The sequence below is a fragment of the Odocoileus virginianus genome, chromosome 18, assembly GCF_023699985.2.
Source record: "Odocoileus virginianus isolate 20LAN1187 ecotype Illinois chromosome 18, Ovbor_1.2, whole genome shotgun sequence".
Taxonomy (NCBI): domain Eukaryota; kingdom Metazoa; phylum Chordata; class Mammalia; order Artiodactyla; family Cervidae; genus Odocoileus; species Odocoileus virginianus.
This window is the reverse complement of record NC_069691.1, coordinates 13,220,188-13,240,789: the sequence shown is the minus strand read 5'-3', so window position 1 is coordinate 13,240,789 and position 20,602 is coordinate 13,220,188. Positions and strand designations below refer to the sequence as shown.

Sequence of the window (20,602 nt, the reverse complement as noted above, 5' to 3'; positions counted from 1 at the left end):
CAAGCATCCTGTACTCTGCAATAGCACAGCATGGCAGGAGCAGGACTTGGGCTGGCACCTAGCACTGCGCTCCTCCCAGGAGCATTGTATCTAGGGCTTCTGAAAGCGGACACCTGGGCCCCCTCATCAGGTCAGATGTAAGGCTGAATTCTCTCCTGCTCTTTATAATAAGATGAATTCCCACTATACTCACATCTCACTACGGTCACAGTGTAAGGGGAAATGGACTGGCTTTCCGCAACTGCCTGGAAGTATCTAGTCCTCAACTTTTTACTTATTTGGAGAGTCAGCACAAAATTGGTCAGCCTTATTAGTTCCATTGCTGTTAATGATAGTTACTGTTTATGGCGATATTCCCGTTTTCCATGGACACATTACATATATTATTACAAAACACATCACAGACATTCTTTCCTATAAAGCATAAACAATCCTTGGGATAGCTATTACTATCTCTATTTTAAAGATGAAGCAGCTGAATATCTTACCCATTATGACTACTGTCACCAGGATCCTTGTTTTAAAAGCACATGTTTTGATCATCAGTTCCAGTATTAGGATGATTTAAAATAATTCTGCCAGTCTAATTATGGAGTTATATTGTCTAAGAAGGCCTATAATCCTTATTTTCAATTTCTGTACATTAGACTATCTTCTTATCTCCTCAATTTTCTTTCAATTACTCAGTAATTTTAGGGAAAGTTAAAGCTCTAAGTTTTAGTCAATTTAAATTGATCAGTGTGTGTGTGTGTGTGTGTGTGTGTGTGTGTGTTTTAATGGTGGTGTTTATTAGAAAAAGACTTCATTCTTCTGGTTGCTTTATTGGGAAGTAGTGTTCATGAGCACAAGTTTTAATGACAGTTGGCTTAAAGACCAGTTTTGAAATGTCTTTCATTTACTTGAGCAATAAATGGGTTGCTCAATGATACCATCAAACTGAAAACAAGAGGAAAGAAAAGTCAACTTAACCTAACCCAAATGAGGAGCATGTTTCCTGGGATGAGAATGTGTCAAAGGCAGCATAGCATGTCCTAACTCCCTTGTGGAATCAGGGTTGTATCACGTGTTATGGGTAAATTATCTATTTTGTAAGTTAGGCTAAAGTGTGCCCCTTCAACTAACTGTGAAAGCATTCTTGAACGCCCATGAAACCTTATTATTCTAATTACCAACAAAAGGGGTTGATAAATGAATGATGAAGCCAGGTATTATTGTCATTAAATAGACCTTGCTCAATTATTTATCCCTGTCTGGGGTTACAGCTCAGAGAGCTGTGCATATTGTACCAGGGCTTTGAGCTCTGAGACATGGAGACTGGATTACAGACTTGGCAGGCAGCTTTTGTTGAATGCAGTTCAAGTAGATGACACACACTTTTCAGTCAGATATTTGGTTGGTTTGAGGCTAGTAGGTGTTCAGAATTTATCCCCAAAAGCCTATTTTATGTTAGCCATGAAAAATGGCTAGAAAAATCCCTTTAAATTATCCAGAACAATACAAATGGGTAAGAAAATAAGATTCATTACAAGAAAAATATAATTTTTTTTTTTTTTTTTGCTGTTTGGTTTTCAAAGACTCTGCTGTTTGTTTTCCTGCATTCTGACATCTGTTATGGCTGCTTTAGTGTGATAAGTATCACTCAGTGTTAATCTCCATATTGGATATTTTCTTTTTGTATCTTGTTCCTAATAGCACAGTTAGAAGATATTGTCTTCTGGTGAAGAAATCTGTTATCAGGAAGGATGGGATTGGGTGATGCTAGTTTCTTCCATCCTAAAATCATGCCAGCTAATTGTAAAGGTCAGCCCTGAAAATAATATAAAGATTTGTTCTTTCTCTGAGCTCTTCCACCTCAATTTCCCCTCTTCTGTGCTCAAAAGGAGCAAAATGCTTATACTCCAAGTGCATCAGATTAGGGGGATCAAGAATCTGTTCTTGCTTAACAATTCTTCTCTGCCCACTACCCCTGGTAGGTATTTGGGCCTGGTGGGCAGTGGAGAGCAGGAGGAGCTAGAATGGCTGGCCAAGGAGCCCTTAGGTATGAAACTATGAAACTTGGGGAAGACCTCTTGGAGAATAGAGGAGTGGGTAGGGCACTGTGCTGTGCTTAGTCACTAGTCATGACTGACTCTTTGGAACCCCATAGCCTGTGGCCCGCCAGGCTCCCCTGTCCATGGGGATTCTCCAGAATACTGGAGTGGCTTGCCATGCCCTTCTCCAGGGGAACTTCCCAATCCAGGAAAAGAACCGGGGTCTCCTGCATTGCAGGCGAATTCTTTATCAGCTGAGCTACAGGGAGAAAAAAAAATACATATTTGCAATTATACGGAGTGAAGTGAAGTCCAGACTTTTGTTTGAAAACTCAGGATGTGTATGTATGTTGAGGGTGGGGTAGTATAGTACTGGAAGAGAAATATGAAACTACGCCTAGCACCAGGGAGAATTTGGCGATTTAAGAGACAAAAAATAAAAACTTGGGTTTAGATCATTCAAAGGAGAAGTATGTAGGTAATAACTGATTTAAAAACTCTTATGAAAGCCATGTAATTAAGTTTTTGTATTTTATAATTTAATTTACAATTAATTTTTTGGTGACTTCAATTTGGTTATAACCTTGACTTCCCTATCTCTTAAATTTTGCTAGTTTACTGTTCCTGTAACATAATTATCAGCTCACAAAATTTAAAACCTTATGGAGTAGAATAGCTATTTCTTTACACTTCTGATTGCTTAGAGCAGTCTGGTTTTCTAATTGCCCACTCAAGTAGAAAGCAATATAATTCTAATAAGCTAAATTGATGTTCTTTAATTATGTCCTAAATATCAAGAGCTGTGGGTATGTCTGTAAAGTGGTCACTTTATTACATTTGAAAAACAAATTTTGATTTCACTACTAAGAAGAATTTTTGGTTCTCCATTTATATATGTTTATTATAATAGAGAATGATGTGATAATTCCTACATATACTTGGTCTTAAGAATTTCAAAGTTCTTGATGCCAAATAATTGTTATAACATGATGAATGGGTTCCTAAAAATCACCACACCTTGAAAATTGGGTAGTGAAAACTACAGGGCTTACAGAATAATGGGAATGGGGCATAATATTCAGGAACATCATAGGTGACATATTTTAAAAAGAGAAATTTAAGAAAATGGCAGCAATATTTTACACATGTTAAATGGCTGAGAAATGCATAAATACTGCAATAAATATGGCTATTTACCTTTAAAAAGATCTGAAGTTTGCTTGTGGAAATGGTAAGACTGCAGTTTGTGAGTTACTGTAAAGCCTGGAAGGAGGGTCATTGTAAGTCAGCTCTGAATGGATGTGGCTTTTCTGACACATGTGGTGTCATGAAGTAGCTGGTTGATGAGGTGTGTGCATTTTGTGTATACCCTTCTAGGTTAAGGTGGATGCGGCTTTTTTGTTTTTGTTTTTTTTTGCATTCACTTAGTGTTTCTTGTAGATAAAAATCACACATAAGCAAACACAAAGTTTGTGTTATGTTCAGGTTGTTCCATAGTATAACAATCATGTTAGAACAGATTCTTGGTTTCAAAACAAGTGTTACAGTGGAACTGACAGTGTAGTAATGCCTTCAGCACGTTCACATCTATGGTCACACCTTAGATTTTCACCAGCACCCAAGCAAGCAGGAAGCATTTGTTCAGTTTTTGTTTGTTTGTTTGAGAATCCTGGACCTGTTAAAAGCTACACAGTAACTGAAGGAATCTGTGCAGAATTTGCTCAGGTGTGTGCAAGTCCTGAGCAAGTGCACTTTCTTTTGAAAAACAGGATTCCTCAGCATGGGAATGAAAGAAAGTGAAAATGTTCGTTGCTTCGTTGTGTCCGACTCTTTGCGACCCCATAGACTGGAGCCTGCCAGGCTCCTCTCTCCATGGAATTCTCCAGGCAAGAACACTGAAGTGGGTTGCCATGTCCTCCTTCAGGGAATCTAACTTGGGTCTCCTGCGTTGCAGGCAGATTCTTTACTGTCTGAGCCACCACGGAAGCCCCAGCATGGGTATAGAGAGTGACAAAAACATGGACCAGGTCATAGAGACAAATCACAGAACTGGGTTAAAATCAGGTTACTTGATTTTCAGTTTGTATCAGTTCAGCATTTTATAAAGTGTCTGTTAGGTACCATACTCACTTCTGTCTTGTCATCTGTATAACACATAGTTAAAGCTTAACTGGGATATGCTTGGTTTTGATTGCCTGCATTTAAAACCCAGTTTTAATTTAAAAAATTTAAAAAATTAAAAATTAAAAAATTTTAAAAAACCCAGTTTTTTTAAAACCCATGAGAGTTCAGTTTATACTTGTTGATATGGCTTTATTGAACATCTTAGACTGTGTAGAATGTTTTAGAAACTGTTTTTCAATTAATCTTCACAGCCCAGAAGTCCTGTAATATGTCAGAGTGTTTCACAAGGCAAGCCTAATAACTCTTCTTCATTTCTAGGAAGCTGTCCTATTTAGTTTCTGAGAAGACAAAAGAGAAGGGTGTGATTCCAAAGTCTAGGAATGACTTTGCTTTCGAGCATTAATTGATGTGGATAATACAGTTTTTAGACATTCCCCTGTTTCCATCTACCTGAATGATGCCAGTCATGTCTATTTCAAGTTTACTTGAAAATAAGTTTACTAAACACCTCTTACGATCCAAGTAGTGAACAGTGCTGTGGGAGAAAAAAAGGATAAGATATTGTCCCTGGCATCAAACAAATGATGTGGGGAGTCTGACATCTGAAGAGAATCTTCTCCATTGTGCTTGTGTTTTTATAGCAGGCCATGGGTAGATGTCCATGTATGGGTGAATAATGGGGCACCATTGTTTAGTTATCGGCTAAGGTAGCAGGCATGTGCTGTTTTGATCACTGGGTATTGTAAAATTACGAGCTTAGCACTGATACTGAGGAACACAGAAATATCCTTCATCAACTTAAGGATGAAGTTTCATCTTTCACCTTTTAAGGAATACTTTGTGTGTTAAGTTTGTAGTCATGTGTTGAGGGGCCACCCAACTGACGACAGTGTTGTATTTGTAGAACTAATGTCCAGGTTTGGATTATCCCTTGGTTCTCTTGGGTTATGCCTTTTATGGCCCCTGAGAGGTCAGGGCAAGTCTGGACTGCCTCTATTTGTAAAATTCTTTTCAAATTGCAAACAGACAACAATAGCACAAATGACTAAAAAAGGTTATAAAAGTTGTAGTATATTTAACATGTTCACGTTATCCATTTTGATGAGTTAATGCTTTTTATCACACACAATGACACTAATGTGACTACTGCAAAAGTACAAATATTTGGGAAGAATGTTAAGGTTTAAATTTGAAACCCTTTGAGAATGTGAGGCCAAAGATTATTCCTTTCCTTTTCTCTCTTCCCTAAATCCCTTTGCTTTATGTAGTATGATTTTTCTGTTTTAAGTCATAGTTGCTTTTATGAGATTAAATGCCAGGTCAATAAGTGTGTTCTATGTCAGTTTGTCCCAAGCTCTCTGCCCTATTTTTTTTTAAAGAAATCCTTAAAAAAGAAGGAAAGTATTTTAAAATAAACATTCTGACTGCCAGAATCTGAAATAAAATTAAGATTCAATTTTACATGTGGTAGAAATGAGAACTGGGGTTCTCTACTTTGATGTTCAGCATAAATTCCTTGCTTTTTGATGACTCCAGCTGATTAATAAGTGAAAATAAAAATCTTATTCTTCCTGGCCAAAATTTTAAAAACTTAAACACTTGGCCAGAATTTTAAAACTTAAACATCTTTTACAAATCCCAAGATTATGAAATTCTGTCATTTGTTAAGAGTTTAAAAGGGTCAAGGAGAAATAAAACAGTAGACGTAATAAAATTAAATATCCACTACCTATATACTATATTAACCTTCACCCACATTTTATTTTGTTTTATTTTCTCAGGGAAGCAAAAAAATTCGTGAGCGAAAATGAAGGGGCTCTTGGGAAAGGAAAAGGGAAACGGTGGTTTGCATTTAAGATGATGATGGCCAAGGTAAGTATTTTCATAGTTCAGTCAGTTTGATGCCATATAAACTCTGTGGAAGCCACATTGCCTCCAAGGGGTTGTAAAATTGGTTCTGTTCTGAGAGAGTGACAAAAAAAATCTGACATGTTATGTGTGTATTTAGGTACATTATACTAGATACACAGTACTCTGTTATTGAAATTTGAAGAAAGGAGTGATTCAGGAAAAAAAAAAAAAATTGTCCTGAAAGGCTCTTTAAAAGAGTTAAAATGAAACATAAGTTGAGAAACATTGATTTGTGGCAGAAGATTGACTTGTATGATTTTATCACTTCCAAATGTAATAGACTGTGCCCCTTTCGTTTTCATTCACTGGGAGTTATGTGGTTCTGGATCAAGGTTTCTTTCTCAAAATGTCTACAAGCTACAGAGCCATATAACTCTTCTCTACTAGGTACATCAACTATAAATTGGATAGTAAATAAGAGAAAACAAATGATATGCCAATATAAATGTAGATTTTTGGAAAAGATAGAAAAGAGACTAACATTTATTTAGCACTTACTATGTTCCAAGCACTGAGTTAAATCCTTCTATAAAAATTGAGTCCTTATTATAAAAGTCCTTCCAAATTTAATTCTCACAGCAAAGTAGGTATGTAGACATTATTATCTTCTCTTTACAAATGTTATACCACCTGAGGCTAAATATGTTCTAATAGAGATGGAGTTTTGTGAATAAAGTTCATTTATCTTAAATATGAAATCTATAGGTAGATCTGATACATATTTATATATCATGGATTAATTTTATCTGTTTTTACAGTTTAAATAAATGTAATCATACAGCATTTATGCTTTTGTTTCTTGCTTCTTTGAGCAATGTTATTTGCATGAAATATGTCCATGTCATGGGAGTTATAGTTCATTTTTATTTATATGTTATATTCTATCATGTGAAGATATTGTAATTTACTTATCCATTCAATTATAGATGAACATTTGAGTTGTTTCTGGTTTAGGTAATCTTTTGAATTTCGGGCTTGTATCAAATCTTATTTAGGTGCCACATGCCTGTTTAGCTCATCCATTATCCCAGCATTATCTATACAAATGCAAAGTTATCTGTCTCATCCTCATTCTTCTTCTTATGGGTAACCCAACATTGTTGGATAAAGTGGGAGGAAGATCTTTTACAAAAACTAGTTTATGATTCTTTTTTTTTTCTTCCTTCCCTTTCCTATAGCACCATGCCTTTCCATTTAGACAACTGTTTTATCTCTACCAGAATGAAAAGTCATAGCACTTAACATCCTGTACAGTGTACTTGAGCCAGAAGCCCTTCAAAGCAGGAACTATGCCTTATTTATATTTCCTTAATTTCTTCATGCAATGAATATTTAATTAAATACATACCTTATTAGGTGCTAACTCAGTCCCTGCTCTCTTATTGTGTAGAAGAATAAACAGATCATTTTCAGTGGTTGGCATATTTTCTGTAAAACAGAAAGCCAGTAAACATCTTTTAATTAAATTGGTCCAGGAGTAGGTGGGGAACAGGGGAACAAGTGAAACCTAGCATCTTCCTCTTTTACAAAAAGCACTATGTGATGCCAGAGAGATCTTTCCAGGCTCATTGTCATGTGATATTTTGGGACGAGTGTGGGGGATAAACATCTTAACAAACAAGCAGTTGGGTTTTATTGTTGAACTTGGCTTTCTTTTCAGAAATGGGCAAAATTTCTCCGAGATTTTGAGAACTTCAAAGCTGCTTGTGTCCCATGGGAAAATAAAATCAAGGCAATTGAAAGTAAGTGCTCATTCGATCTCATTAGATGAGGAATGCTGTCCTAGATAAATGTCTCATAAGCTTATCAGATGGTTTTCTCAGTCCTGTACTACTGAAAAGATTAAAAACAAGAAAACAAACAAATAAAGACATTGTTATGTCCTCTTTGCTCACTGTAAAGCTTTGCTAGCACTTACTAGCTGCAGCACTGGAGACTCCACTCTCCTTTTCTGCATTAGACCAAATTATTCTCATCTTGACCTTGTATTTTCTTCTACACATGAAAGTCAGTATTGTGCACAATAACATTGAGTCATGTCATTGGGAAAGCAGAGCTTTTATTTTGGAAATGAACATGACATTGAAAATACATAATCACTTGAAATATTGTAAATCAATTATACTTCAATTTAAAATAAACTCATAGAAATATCAAAAAAGAAAATATACATTCACTTGGATGTTAGACAATAATTAAAATGAGCCATATCTAAAAATAGTGAAGAAATCTTAAAGCATCATTTAAAAAAAAAACACATCATTTTCAAATCTCTGAAGTGAGAATAAGCACTAATCATCCAGAAACTCACTATCTGAATATCATATTGTGCCTTCATTTTGTATAATGTTCATAGTGTACAGAGAAAGCAGGAGAATATACTCAATCAAAAACTATTTATTATAGTGCTCTAGGCTTAGAATAAGGAAGATAAAAATTTTAAAATATTGTAAATATGATAGTATGTCATTTTAAAAATAATAAAAGAAAATTTTAAAAAAGGCGATAACATTTAAAATAATTTTGAGCATAGCCTTGTTATATTCGGGTTTCTAATAGTTTTGAGTAGAATCTGATTTTCCTCCATACCCCTCCAGATAGCAGGGCAGATTTTCCTGCTGGCTAAATGTGGTGTTGCCTAATTAAAGTGGAGGCTCCATAGGGAGATAACACAGTTGATGGATATTTCACTGACAAGATTGGGCATGTTTTAGGAGTGAGGACCTCTCAGTCCTCTGTCTCTCATCATCAGATGGCAATGAATTAAAATACATCAGCGTATTAATCAAATACATAATACATAATAAAATAAATCAGCTCATTAATTCCTCCCACATATTCCTGTGCCAGCCCTTTCTTGCTATATTTTTCTCCTCAACACTTATCACTATCTAAAACACAATATTTTTCATTTAATTTAAAAATAAATTATTAAATAAAAAATAAAATAATTAAATGAAAAATACAGTCATTTCACTTCATTTTGTTCATTTCTTCCAATAGATATGAAGGCAGAAAATTTGTTTTGTTCACTCCTGGACCCCCAGACCTAGAATATGCTTGGTTTTAATGAATATGCTGAATAAAATTAAATAGCAGACATTTTCCAAATGGAAATGGAAAAGTAAATTTCTAAAACTCTTGCTGTTTCCATTTTGATTCCAGTAGGTCATGGATCCCAATACTAAAGTGGGCCAGGTACTCATTGATTCTCCGCTTTCTCCATATAAAAAATAGATTTGATAATTCTTGCTGTGAAGTTTTGTGTCATATGGTGATGCCATGGAGTTTTACTGTTACATCAGCCTTGGAAAAGGACCTTGCCTAAAACCCCGTGGTTACCTGCTGAGAAGCACCTTATCAAACCACATTGCATTGCATATTTTGCTGAAGAAGCTATACATTGGTACCCCAGGAGTACAAATATAACCTATACCTACTTGACTCCTGTGTTACTATGAAAACCATGGATTAAATCATTGAATTCTTTCACATTGGACATTACAAGCCTTTCTCAGAATCTACTTCTTCCTAATAGTAAATTACAGCATCAAAGTTAAAGTGTGATACAGACTTAGAGAACAGACTTATGGTTGCCAGGGGAGATGGTTGGGGGGAAGGGATAGTTAGGACGTTCGGGGTGGACATGTATACACTGCTATATCTAAAATGGGTAACTAACAAGGACCTACTGTATAGCACAGGGAACTCTACTCAATGTTAAATGGCAGCCCGGATGAGAGGGGATGCATGTATGTGTATGGCCGAGTCTCTTCGCTGTTCCCCTGAGACTATCACAGCATGGTTAACGAGCTATACAAAATAAAAAGTTTAAAAAAAGAGAGTTTTCAGAAACAGGAGGCATAAAAAAAAATTAAGGTGTGATAGACTACTTTTTTTTTTAAGACCAGAAATAGCTTTAGACAGACAACCTTAAGCATAGAGTTTAAACTACAAGTTTCCCTGCTGGCCTAAGGGCTCCAGAAAAATGTAAATTAAATTTGCCACATTTAATTCCCCATCCCTAGATCAGTTTGAAAGAAACTGCTCTGAATCCTTGCCTAACAAGATGGTATTTATATTGTACTTTACAGCAGGTAATTTAATTGGTCTTTTCCCATTTAGAAATGCTCATATTTATCTGCTTGTCTTATTACCCATCTGTTCAAGAGGAAATTATACACAATGACAGACTACAAATTACTCTGTCTTAATAATAAATATCCAGAGGGAGATATGAAACCTTAACATTAATTTAAAAGATACACAAGAAAATTCAGGAAAAAGAATATTGCATAAGGTTTAGACTTCATTTTAATAAATACCAAAGACTTTAAATATATTAATAATTTACTAATGAAACAGTATGTATTCATTAGATTAAAGAGAAAGGAATTGGTCATTGATGGGCACAATCCAGATTTGTAAATTTGATCAGCTTTAGCTGTTTGATGGATATTACCTATATCTATTCTCTCACACACACATCCATTGCATATTTATTCTATATAGCATAAAATAGTTTTTTTAAAAAAACATTTTTTAGATGAATTTAACTATGATTATCCCAGGTGGCACTAGTGGTAAAGAACCTGCCTGCCAATGCAGGAGACATAAGAGTTGCAGGTTCGACCCCTGGGTTGGGAAGATCCCCTGGAGGAGGGCCCAACAAACCACTCCAGTATTCTTGCCTGGAGAATCCCCATGGACAGAAGAGCCTGGCGGGCTGCAGTCCAGCAGTTCGCACAGAGTTGGACGTGAATGAAGTGAATTAGCATGCAACTGTGATGATACTTGAGGAGCAATATTGCACTGTGGATAAGAGAAATGTCGATTTGGAGTCAAACATCTATAGATAAAGACTATCTGATTTAGAACTCTGGCTGCATCATTTACTATTTATGTAAATACAGTGTAACCTGGCTCCATCATTTACTAGATGTGTAACTATGGAGTTAAGTCTCTGTAAAATGGGAGTGCAATAGATTCCCTGGCAGGGATTTGATAATAGTTAAATGAATTAATATGCAGAGATCAAATAGATGTCTGGAACAAAGTCATTAAACTTTAGCAATTATTATTATTAATAAAATCTTGGATCAGTCAACTGCTGTGTTTGTTTTTGATTTCCCATCCACACAGTTGCACTAATAATACTTAACCTTACCAAATTGTCAAGGCAGTAAAATGAATTGATGCTAGTAAAATTCTCAGTATATGTAACTGACCATCAAAATATGTTGGCTACTACTATTATTACTGTTCTCTACAAGAATAAGTCAGTTTTATTTGAGAGACTGAGCACATGGAAATGACTGTTCTTTTAATTATGCTCATTTAGCTTCACTATAGAAAGGTTTCTTTTCTTTAAGGAAATGCACGTTTCAGTCAACAATCTCTGGGAGGCTAGAACCACTGGGCTAAATGATTATGAAGAGGGGAACATGTCTTCTTTTTCATTTTTGTGTTGAGAAAGGGAAAGGGCATATGGAACTTTGATGTCAACCCATTGATTTGTTTTCTCTTCTTTATGATCTTTGTTCTTTGTTTTGTTATTGTTCTTTCCTCCTCTCACATTGGTAGGTATCACACAGAAGGAACATTGTCTTCTGGACTCCTCAGTCTCTTTGACCAGTGTCTGAATCTTTCCTACAATCACTCTGGCTTTGATGAAATCTATTTTCCTACAATTCATTTTCTTTATACCTAGGATTTTGCAGAGAAAAGCCTTAGTTTTCACTTCTCTACCTCCAAAAAAAATTGTGGTGAAGCCACTTTCAAGTCTAAAAACTTGAGTTTATAAGCTTTGGAGTCAAATGTATATAATATATATGGATTATATATAGGGCGGATGTGTTTGTGCATCCTCAGTTGCTCAGTTGTGTCTGACTGTTTGTGACCCTATGGACTGTAGCCTGCCTGCCAGGCTCCTCTGTCTGTGAAATTCTCCAGGCAGGAATACTAGAGTGGGTTGCCATTTCCTTCTCCAAGAGATTTTCCTGACGCGGGGATTGAACCCAGGTCTCCTGCATTGCAGGCAAATTCTTTACTATCTGAGCAACCAGAGAAGCCCATATATCATGGAAGGAGTATTTTTTGAAATATTTTAATTTGCTTCTCTTTTTTGCTTTTAGGTATATTTACACTCATTTGCCAGGGATTGTGTTTGGGGAACTGGGAAAGGGTGGGCCCTGGTGCTAATTAGAAGAGCAAAAGCATAAAAGGCCAGGAAGGAAGGGAAGAAAAAAAGGAGGGAGGGAGGGAAAGAAGGAAGGATGGGTCAGTATCCTATGCTCAGAACTCTATATCAGAGGGTTTCACATGTGTTTTCAGGGAAAAGCTTGCCACGGAAACCTAGAGACAAATGTTTTCCAGTTAATGAGTAACTGTAATGACTAATAAGCTGGAAGTCCACTGCCTTCAATAAAACATGATAAGTGAACCTGGCTGAGGCAGCCCTTGGGTAGTTGTTGCCAGAGAACACAGATAACGACCATGAAATGATATGACATCACTGGGAGCCAGGTGGATGATCAGATGTCCTAGGAGAGGAGGATCTGCTCCAGCGTTTCTGCAGATAGACCAGTGCATCCAGTTACAACACCTGGGGGGCATGTTTATCAACAGCACACACTTTTAGAGGTTTTGTAGAACTCAGTACCCCTCTACAAAATGAAATGAATCCAAATACAAAATGTCCAGTTGGGGCTTCCCAGGCTGTGCTAGTGGTAAAGAACCCGCCAACCAATGCTGGAAACATAAGACACATGGATTCAATCCTGGAGTCAAGAAGATCCACTGGAGGAGAGCATGGTAACCCACTCCAATATTCTTGCCTGGAAACTTCCATGGACAGAGAAGCCTGGTGGGCTACCATTCATACATAAGGTTGCAAAGAGTTGGACATGACTGAAGCAATTTAACATGCATTCATGCATTTAGACATTGAATTCCTTTTAAGTTTCTATAAAAACTGTCACTGTGTTCTGAGAGTAAGATGGTACCTAAAGAATGGACTAAATTCTGGAAATAGAGGTCTGACTCTCATATGAGCTTGGCTTTATCTTAGTAAGCAGAGGCTGAAATTTGCTCCACATTAACTTCCCTCCTCCTGTAATAATGCTTCCCTATCAGCAATGCTTTAAAGCTAGAGACCCCAAGAAAGCAGTGTTCCCCAGGAGGTGCTTTGCTGAATGAGTCAGGACAAAGGGCCTGATGCAGAGAGTAGCTGAGAGTGTTCCCTGGTTCTTTGTGGGCAATGAAAATAAAAATTAGGAAGACTGGGGAAACTAGCAACTTGATATTGAATCTTAAATGATTATCAAAGAATGCTGGCTTTTATTAATCTGTGAAATTTCAACCTGAGACTCAAATTCAGTTTTTTATTCCTTTTCCATTCTCTGATTTAAGAGAATGCTTTTGTTTGGTTTTTCATAGTCAATAAGAATTGGACAGATCACTTTACTTTCCCCGAGGTGTGAGTTGACAGCACATTCTTGCCTGTCCCCTCCCAATTAATTCCCTAGGCCTGAAGTGAGTGTTTAAATTGAAGTCTCCCCACCCACCCCCACTGCTTAACACCTGTCAATGACTTTTCGTCACATTTAAAATAAAACGCTCACTTTTTACCTTTCCTTAAGAGGCCCTACACACACTGTGGTTTGGTTTCTTCATCTGCACCCATCTCCATTTTCCTTTATTCACTGTGCTCCAACCGGAAGCCTTTAGGTTTGTTCCTCAATTGTCCTGAGCTCTGGCTTCCCTCATGATACTTGTTCCTGCATTTTCCTCTGCTTGCACTGCTCTTCCCCAGCTGTGGTCCTTGCTGCCTGTTCCTTCAACTTCAGATCTCTGCTCAAATGTTACCTTCTTTCATTTCAGCCTCTGCTTACTAAGATGAGGCCAAGCTCACATGAGAGTCAAACCTTCCTCTACAAACCCATCTAAAGCAACCCCTCTCAGTATTTTACCTTCTTCCCTCTAGGACTGATCTGGATAAATTATTATATATACTTCTATAAATATATGATTATAATGTAATGTATATATTATGATGAGTGTATAATTCTTTATGTCTTTTTAAATTACTGCATATTTCTTGTTTCCACACCTCAGTAAAACATAAGTTGTATTAGAGCAGCAGTCCTGTCTCTGATATTATGTTTCATATCTAAGATAATTCCTGACAGAAGGTAAACATGTGAAAAATGAATGAATGGACTTCAGCTTCTACACTATCTATGAAATGCCCCATCTGCTCAGAACAGCACAGGGATGGTCTATAGGATGTGTGTGTCTGTGTGTGTGTGTTCATCACTCAGTTATGTCCAACTCTTTGTGACATCATGGACTGTAGCCTGCCAGGCTCCTCTCCATAAAAGATGTGGTAAACTTTGGGAAGAATATTGTTGCTTGAGAAAAAAGAGGAAGAAGCACAGTAATTATAATTGTAATGATAGCTAACTACTGGCCAGGCATTGCAGTAACTGTAATAGGGAGGAATTTTTGTGTTCTGTTGTGTTAACCACTAAAGGGACGTTGCCTGTAAGTTTAAATTATACATAATGGCCCATTTCTGGGAATCCTGCCTTCCAGGTAATGAGAGTTAAGCTAAAATATCTCTGTTAAGCTCATGAGGAACATTCTCATCAGGTCCACCTATGAATGACTAAAGGAAGGAAGAAATTAACACATTCCCTCTGGAAGCTAGCTGGAACTAGGAAATGTTTGACTTTTCCCCCCTCCCCTGTTAGTATAAAGGAAGCCTAAATTCTAAACCAGGCCAGATAGTTCTTTGGGGGCGTAACTTCACCATCTTCTTGGTTTGCTGGCTTTCTGAATAAAGTCATTATCCCTTGCCCCAACAACTCATCTCTTGGTTTATTGGCCTGTTGTGTGGTGAGAAATATGAGCTTGGGCTCAATAACATAACCAGTTTATATACATTTTCTCACTTAACTGTGTTAACTCAAAGAATAAAATGGGTTCTTCAAATGTCAACTCTGGCTGCCGAGCAAAAGGTGGGAAGATGGACTCTAAAGATGTAGTCATTGTGTAGAATGCACATCTACTTTCATCATGTTAACATTTTCTCTTTCTGGATAGAAAAAAAAAATTGCTAGAGCCTGTAAAAGTGAAAAAAAAAATCAATGTGTTGCAATGAGACAACTCAATTTAGAAGACACCAAGATTTGGCTTTTGTCTTGTTTTTCCCCCCTCTCAAACTTTTATTTTCTTTTTAATAGGTCAGTTTGGCTCATCAGTGGCTTCATACTTCCTCTTCTTGAGATGGATGTATGGAGTAAACATGGTTCTCTTTATCCTGACATTCAGCCTTATCATGTTGCCAGAGGTAAGATTCTGACTTCTAGTTTATAAAACATGCTGTAACGAGCTTCTTATGCAAGCACTCTACTAAAAAAACTCCACTCTTTTTAAGAGTAGACTGTCTATCTAGCTACCTATGCTGTTAGAGTAATAGTATTTGTAACAAATTAATCTTCAAAACGGTGTCCATCAACCAAAGGTCTTAATTTTTCTCTGAAGAGTATGTGGCCTCCTGAAATAATAAATAAAATGTGTGTGCATGTTTAAATGTACATTTCTAAGTGAAAATGTTCACAGATTCTATCAGAGTCCCAAGGTGGCCCCTGTGCCTAATATTAATTGCTCAAGAGAAAGACTTTGACATCTTGTGTGTTGCATGTATTTATTTTGCCAAGTTTGCATTGAAAAAGATACTACTTAATGCAACTTTGCAAAAAAGCAGAGGAGAAAACAAAAGATATAAGCATCAGAATGCAGAGTTCCAAAGAGTAGTAAGGAGAAATAAGAAAGCCTTCCTCAGGGATCAATGCAAAGAAATAGAGGAAAACAATAGAATGGGAAAGACTAGAGATCTCTTCAAGAAAATTGAAGATACCAAGGGAACATTTCATGCAAAGATGGGCTCAATAAAGGACAGAAATGGTAGGGACTTAACAGAAGCAGAAGATATTAAGAAGAGGTGGCAAGAATACACAGAGGAACTGTACAAAAAAGATCTTCACGACCCAGATAATCACGATGGCGTGATCACTCACCTAGAGCCAGACATCCTGGAAGGTGAAGTCAAGTGGGCCTTAGAAAGCATCACTACGAACAAAGCTAGTGGAGGTGATGGAATTCCAGTTGAGCTATTTCAAATTCAGAAAGATGATGCTGTGAAAGTGCTGCACTCAATATGCCAGCAAATGTGGAAAACTCAGCAGTGGCCACAGGACTGGAAAAGGTCAGTTTTCATTCCAATCCCTAAGAAAGGCAATTCCAAAGAATGCTCAAACTACCGCACAATTGCACTCATCTCACATGCTAGTAATGTAATGCTCAAAATTCTCCAAGCCAAGCTTCAGCAATACATGAGTCAAGAACTTCCAGATGTTCAAGTTGGTTTTAGAAAAGGCACAGGAACCAGAGATCAAATGGCCAACATCTGCTGGATCATCAAAAAAGTAAGAGAGTTCCAGAAAAACATCTATTTCTGCTTTATTTACTATGATAAAGCCTTTGACTGTGTGGATCACAATAAACTGTGGAAAATTCTGAAAGAGATGGGAATATCAGACCACCTGACTTGCCTCTTGAGAAACCTATATGCAGGTCAGGAAGCAACACTTAGAACTGGGCATGGAACAACAGACTGGTTCCAAATAGGAAAAGGAGTATGTCAAGGCTGTACTAAGACCAATTAACTAAGACCAAGAAACAAGACTGAGGTTGTGTACTTAACTGTAAGAAGTTAAATGACTCTGACTTCTTTGGATGCTTACCATACATAAGTTGGGTTAGGCTTTACTTAACTTACAAAGGATCTTTCCAGATATCAGTGTTTCAAAAGCCGATTTGTTCAATACACCATTGGCAATGGCCAAAACTAATTGTTTTGAGTGTTTTTTATCCCTGTGGTTTCAAATCAGAGCCAGCTTTTGTATCAAGCCTCCCCACAAGAATAATACCAGTGCCTTACTGCTTAATGAGATTCAGCTTTTAACGTGGAAAGTACTTTCACTTCTTTTACTCACTGAGCCTCACAACAAATTTATAAAGTAGAATATAGTCAAGTTTTTCTTTCTCCATTTTAAAAATGTGGAATCTGAGTCATATAATGCTGATTGGACTTAGCTGATATCACAGAGTGAGAAGGTTGTTATTTTATTTTATTTTTTTAAAGCTGATCTGGAATGAGTGTTCGTCTTATGTAACAAGCTTATGCACCCTGTTTTGCTAGTTTTATAATCTTTGAGATAATTTGGGGGGTTATATGACTGTCTGGCTCATAGAAGATGGTGGACTTAGATCAAAAGTCCTAAGATGTCTAAGGTCATAAGTATAGTACACATCCTAAGCAAAAACTTTAAGCAATGCAGCAGAATGTATTTCACCTATTTCGAGTTAACCACAACTTTGTTTTTGCTCTTCTCTAAGGAAACCTGAAACTACCACCAGTTACTACGATGCTTCTCAGTGTCAGTGCAGAGTATACAGGGAATCTTATCAGCTGCATTTACTCTTTTCCCCCTACACCATGCTGCCTCCGTGTGGAGGAATGAAAGGTTGTTGCTAATTCATTCCAACTATAGAAAATTGTAGGATGCTCCTGGGTTGGGAAGATCTTCTGGAGAAGGAAATGGCAACCTACTCCAGTATTCTTCCTAGAAAATTCCATGGGCAGAGGAGCCTGGCAGGCTACAGTCCATGGGGCTGTGAAGGGTAGGACATGACTGAGCACCGAGCACTCATATGCAGTGCAGGAAGCTAATATGTGTTCAGTGAGATGTGTTCCCAGAACTAGGAAGCATATTGGTTTTGGATGCTTTTTTTCCAGGTTGTGTTAGATGTTGAGGGGCATCCTGTTTTCTGGGCATTGATTACCAACTCCAGCAAACAAACAGAAGAGGATGGGCTCCCTGCTTGCTGACTTTACAGAACCACCAGAGGGCAGGACTGATTGCCTCCCAGCCACAATGCTGGATTTTTCAGGGGCCTCCACCCAGCAGCCTTACTCAGCATTCCTCCGATGCATTTGCCCTTTTGCCCTAAGTTCCTGCTCCCTGTGCAAACTGGAGGCCCTGATCTTCTGTTTTCTGTGGCCTCCAACTCTGGGGAAAGAGAGCATGAGTGGAACCCATGCTCTGCTCTGTTCTGTCTCAGGAAGCCAGAAGGACTGCTGTGGAAGCTGTGCAGTTTGTGTGGAGGGAAGGAGCAGGGCCTGATTCGCAGCTGTTGCCCAGTCAATCTCTGCCCCTAGGTTTCCATTCACATTCTTTCTCCTCCTCCAGCCACAGCCCCAGAGAAGTGATGTTTTCATGTTGCATAATAAGCAGCATCTGCTTGGCCAATTTTGTGCCTATGCTGGGGCTAGAGCTCTGCTCCTTGCTTTGCTCCATCACTGACTTCCTCCACCCCTAATCACATGTCTTCTAATCTGGTAGCACAAGGTCTGGGCAGTAAACCTGAATCAGTGATGCAGCAGACATCACAGTCAGGGTACAATCTTCCCTCCTAGCTGAGAAGTGAAAGTGTTAGTTGCTCAGTCGTGTAAAACGCTTTGTGACCCTGTGGACTGTATCCCACCAGGCTCCTCCGTCCATGGGATTTTCTAGGCAAGAAAACTGGAGTGGGTAGCCACTCCCTTCTCCAAGGGATCTTCCCAACCCAGGGATCGAAGCCAGGCCTGCATTGCAGACAGATTCCTTACCATCTGAGCCACCAGGGAAGCCCCTATTAGTTGACAGCCTCTAATTGTATGAGTGACTCTCCTTTTTCTTCTCTTCCTTGACATGAGGGAGAGATTCTCCACCACCCCAACCCCCGAGGAATATTCCCATCTGACTATGTGGGTAGTATGGCGTTTTTGAAAACTATTGTCCCCCAAAGGCCACCCCTCTCCTTTCCAGACCTCCTAAATGAGACTAGTATGGCAGTGGTGGTGGGTAGTAGGGCTCTCAGCAAGCCTCTGGGCAAAGTGGTGGGTTAGATTGCTGGTGGTCTGCTGCAGTCAGAATGCAGGGTCCTTAGTGTTCCCTTTGTTCTGCACTCTGGATTTAGTAGTCGGTTCCCAGAAAAGGGGACCCCACATGGAGACCCGCAGAGTCCCCATGAAAAAGTTTCAGAAGAATTCTAACCAAAACCATTTGTGATCACATGTGTGGCTCAGACTTTGATTCCAATTGTTAACTGCTTTCTTTGTTTCTCCATGTAGTACCTCTGGGGTCTGCCGTATGGCAGTTTACCTAGGAAAACGGTTCCCAGGGCTGAGGAGGCGTCAGCAGCCAACTTTGGGGTCCTGTATGATTTCAATGTAAGTGTTCCCACCCAGCTGTGTGCGTGGTGACGGGTTTTCCGTATTCTGTAATTCCATGGCCCCTCTTCTGTAGCTGAATGAAGGTCTGCAGAGAGAGAGTTCTGCCCCCTTAAAAAAAGAAAAAAGAAAAGGGAAAGAAAAGTAAATGGAGTTTAGGGATATGATAAGATGATTAAATGAATGAAAGTTCAGTCCAGTCACTCACTCATGTCCAACTCTTTTTGATCCCTGGACTGCAGCATGCCAGGCTTCCCTGTCCATCACCAACTCCTGAAGCTTGCTCAGACTCATTTCCATTGAGTCAGTGATGCCATCCAACCATCTCATCCTCTGTCGTCCCCTTCTCCTCCTGCCTTCAATCTTTCCCAGCATCAGGGTCTAGTCAAATGAGTCAGTTCTTTGCATCAGATGGGCAAAAGTGTTGGAGTTTCAGCTTTAACATCAATTCTTCCAGTGAATATTCAGGACTGATTTCCTTTAGGGTGGACTGGTTGGATCTCCTTGCAGTCCAAGGGACTCTCAAGAGTCTTCTCCAATACCATGGTTCAAAAGCATCAATTCTTCAATGCTCAGCTTTCTTAATGGTCCAACTCTCACATCCATACATGACTACTGGAAAAACCATAGCTTTGAATAGATGGACCTTTGTTGGCAAAGTAATGTCTCTGCTTTTTAATATGCTATTTAGGTTGGTCATAACTTTCCTTCCAAGGAGCAAGCATGTTTAATTTCATGGCTGCAGTCACCATCAGCAGTGATTTTGGAGCCCCCCCAAATAAAGTCTCTCACTGTTTCCATTGTTTCCCCACCTATTTGCCCATAAGTGATGGGACTGGATACCATGATCTTAGTTTTCTTCATGTAAATATTATTGTCTCTGTTTGGAAAAGGACAAAGCAAGAGTTTGCAAAGGTGCTTTTTGGAAAATCTTGTTGTATTCCTCAGGTTTTGATATTTTGTATTAGTTTCTTCCCTTCTTACATGTGTCTATTTAGCATTATTGAAGAGTCAATACTAAATAAAACTAGATAGTAAATACTAAATAATACCAAATTCTAAATTTTATATAAAATGAAAATGAGTATCACTAGATTGTGATACCCAAATGGGCATTATTCAATCATAGCACTAAAATGAGTATTACACTTTGAGCTCCCCTGGGTGGGGATTATTATGGCAGGGATTCATTTTTGCC

At 38.2% G+C, this 20,602-nt stretch overlaps 1 protein-coding gene across 1 annotated transcript in view; it reads left to right on the top strand.

Moving 5' to 3' along the window:
- Positions 1–20,602, top strand: part of TMC1 (transmembrane channel like 1) — a 184,890-nt gene that overhangs the window by 97,140 nt on the left and 67,148 nt on the right. The window contains exons 6-9 of the mRNA XM_070480157.1: positions 5,936–6,026; positions 7,726–7,807; positions 15,311–15,417; positions 19,306–19,404. Of these exons, the coding sequence (XP_070336258.1) occupies positions 5,936–6,026; positions 7,726–7,807; positions 15,311–15,417; positions 19,306–19,404 (379 nt within the window). The remainder of the gene's footprint in view (positions 1–5,935; positions 6,027–7,725; positions 7,808–15,310; positions 15,418–19,305; positions 19,405–20,602) is intronic.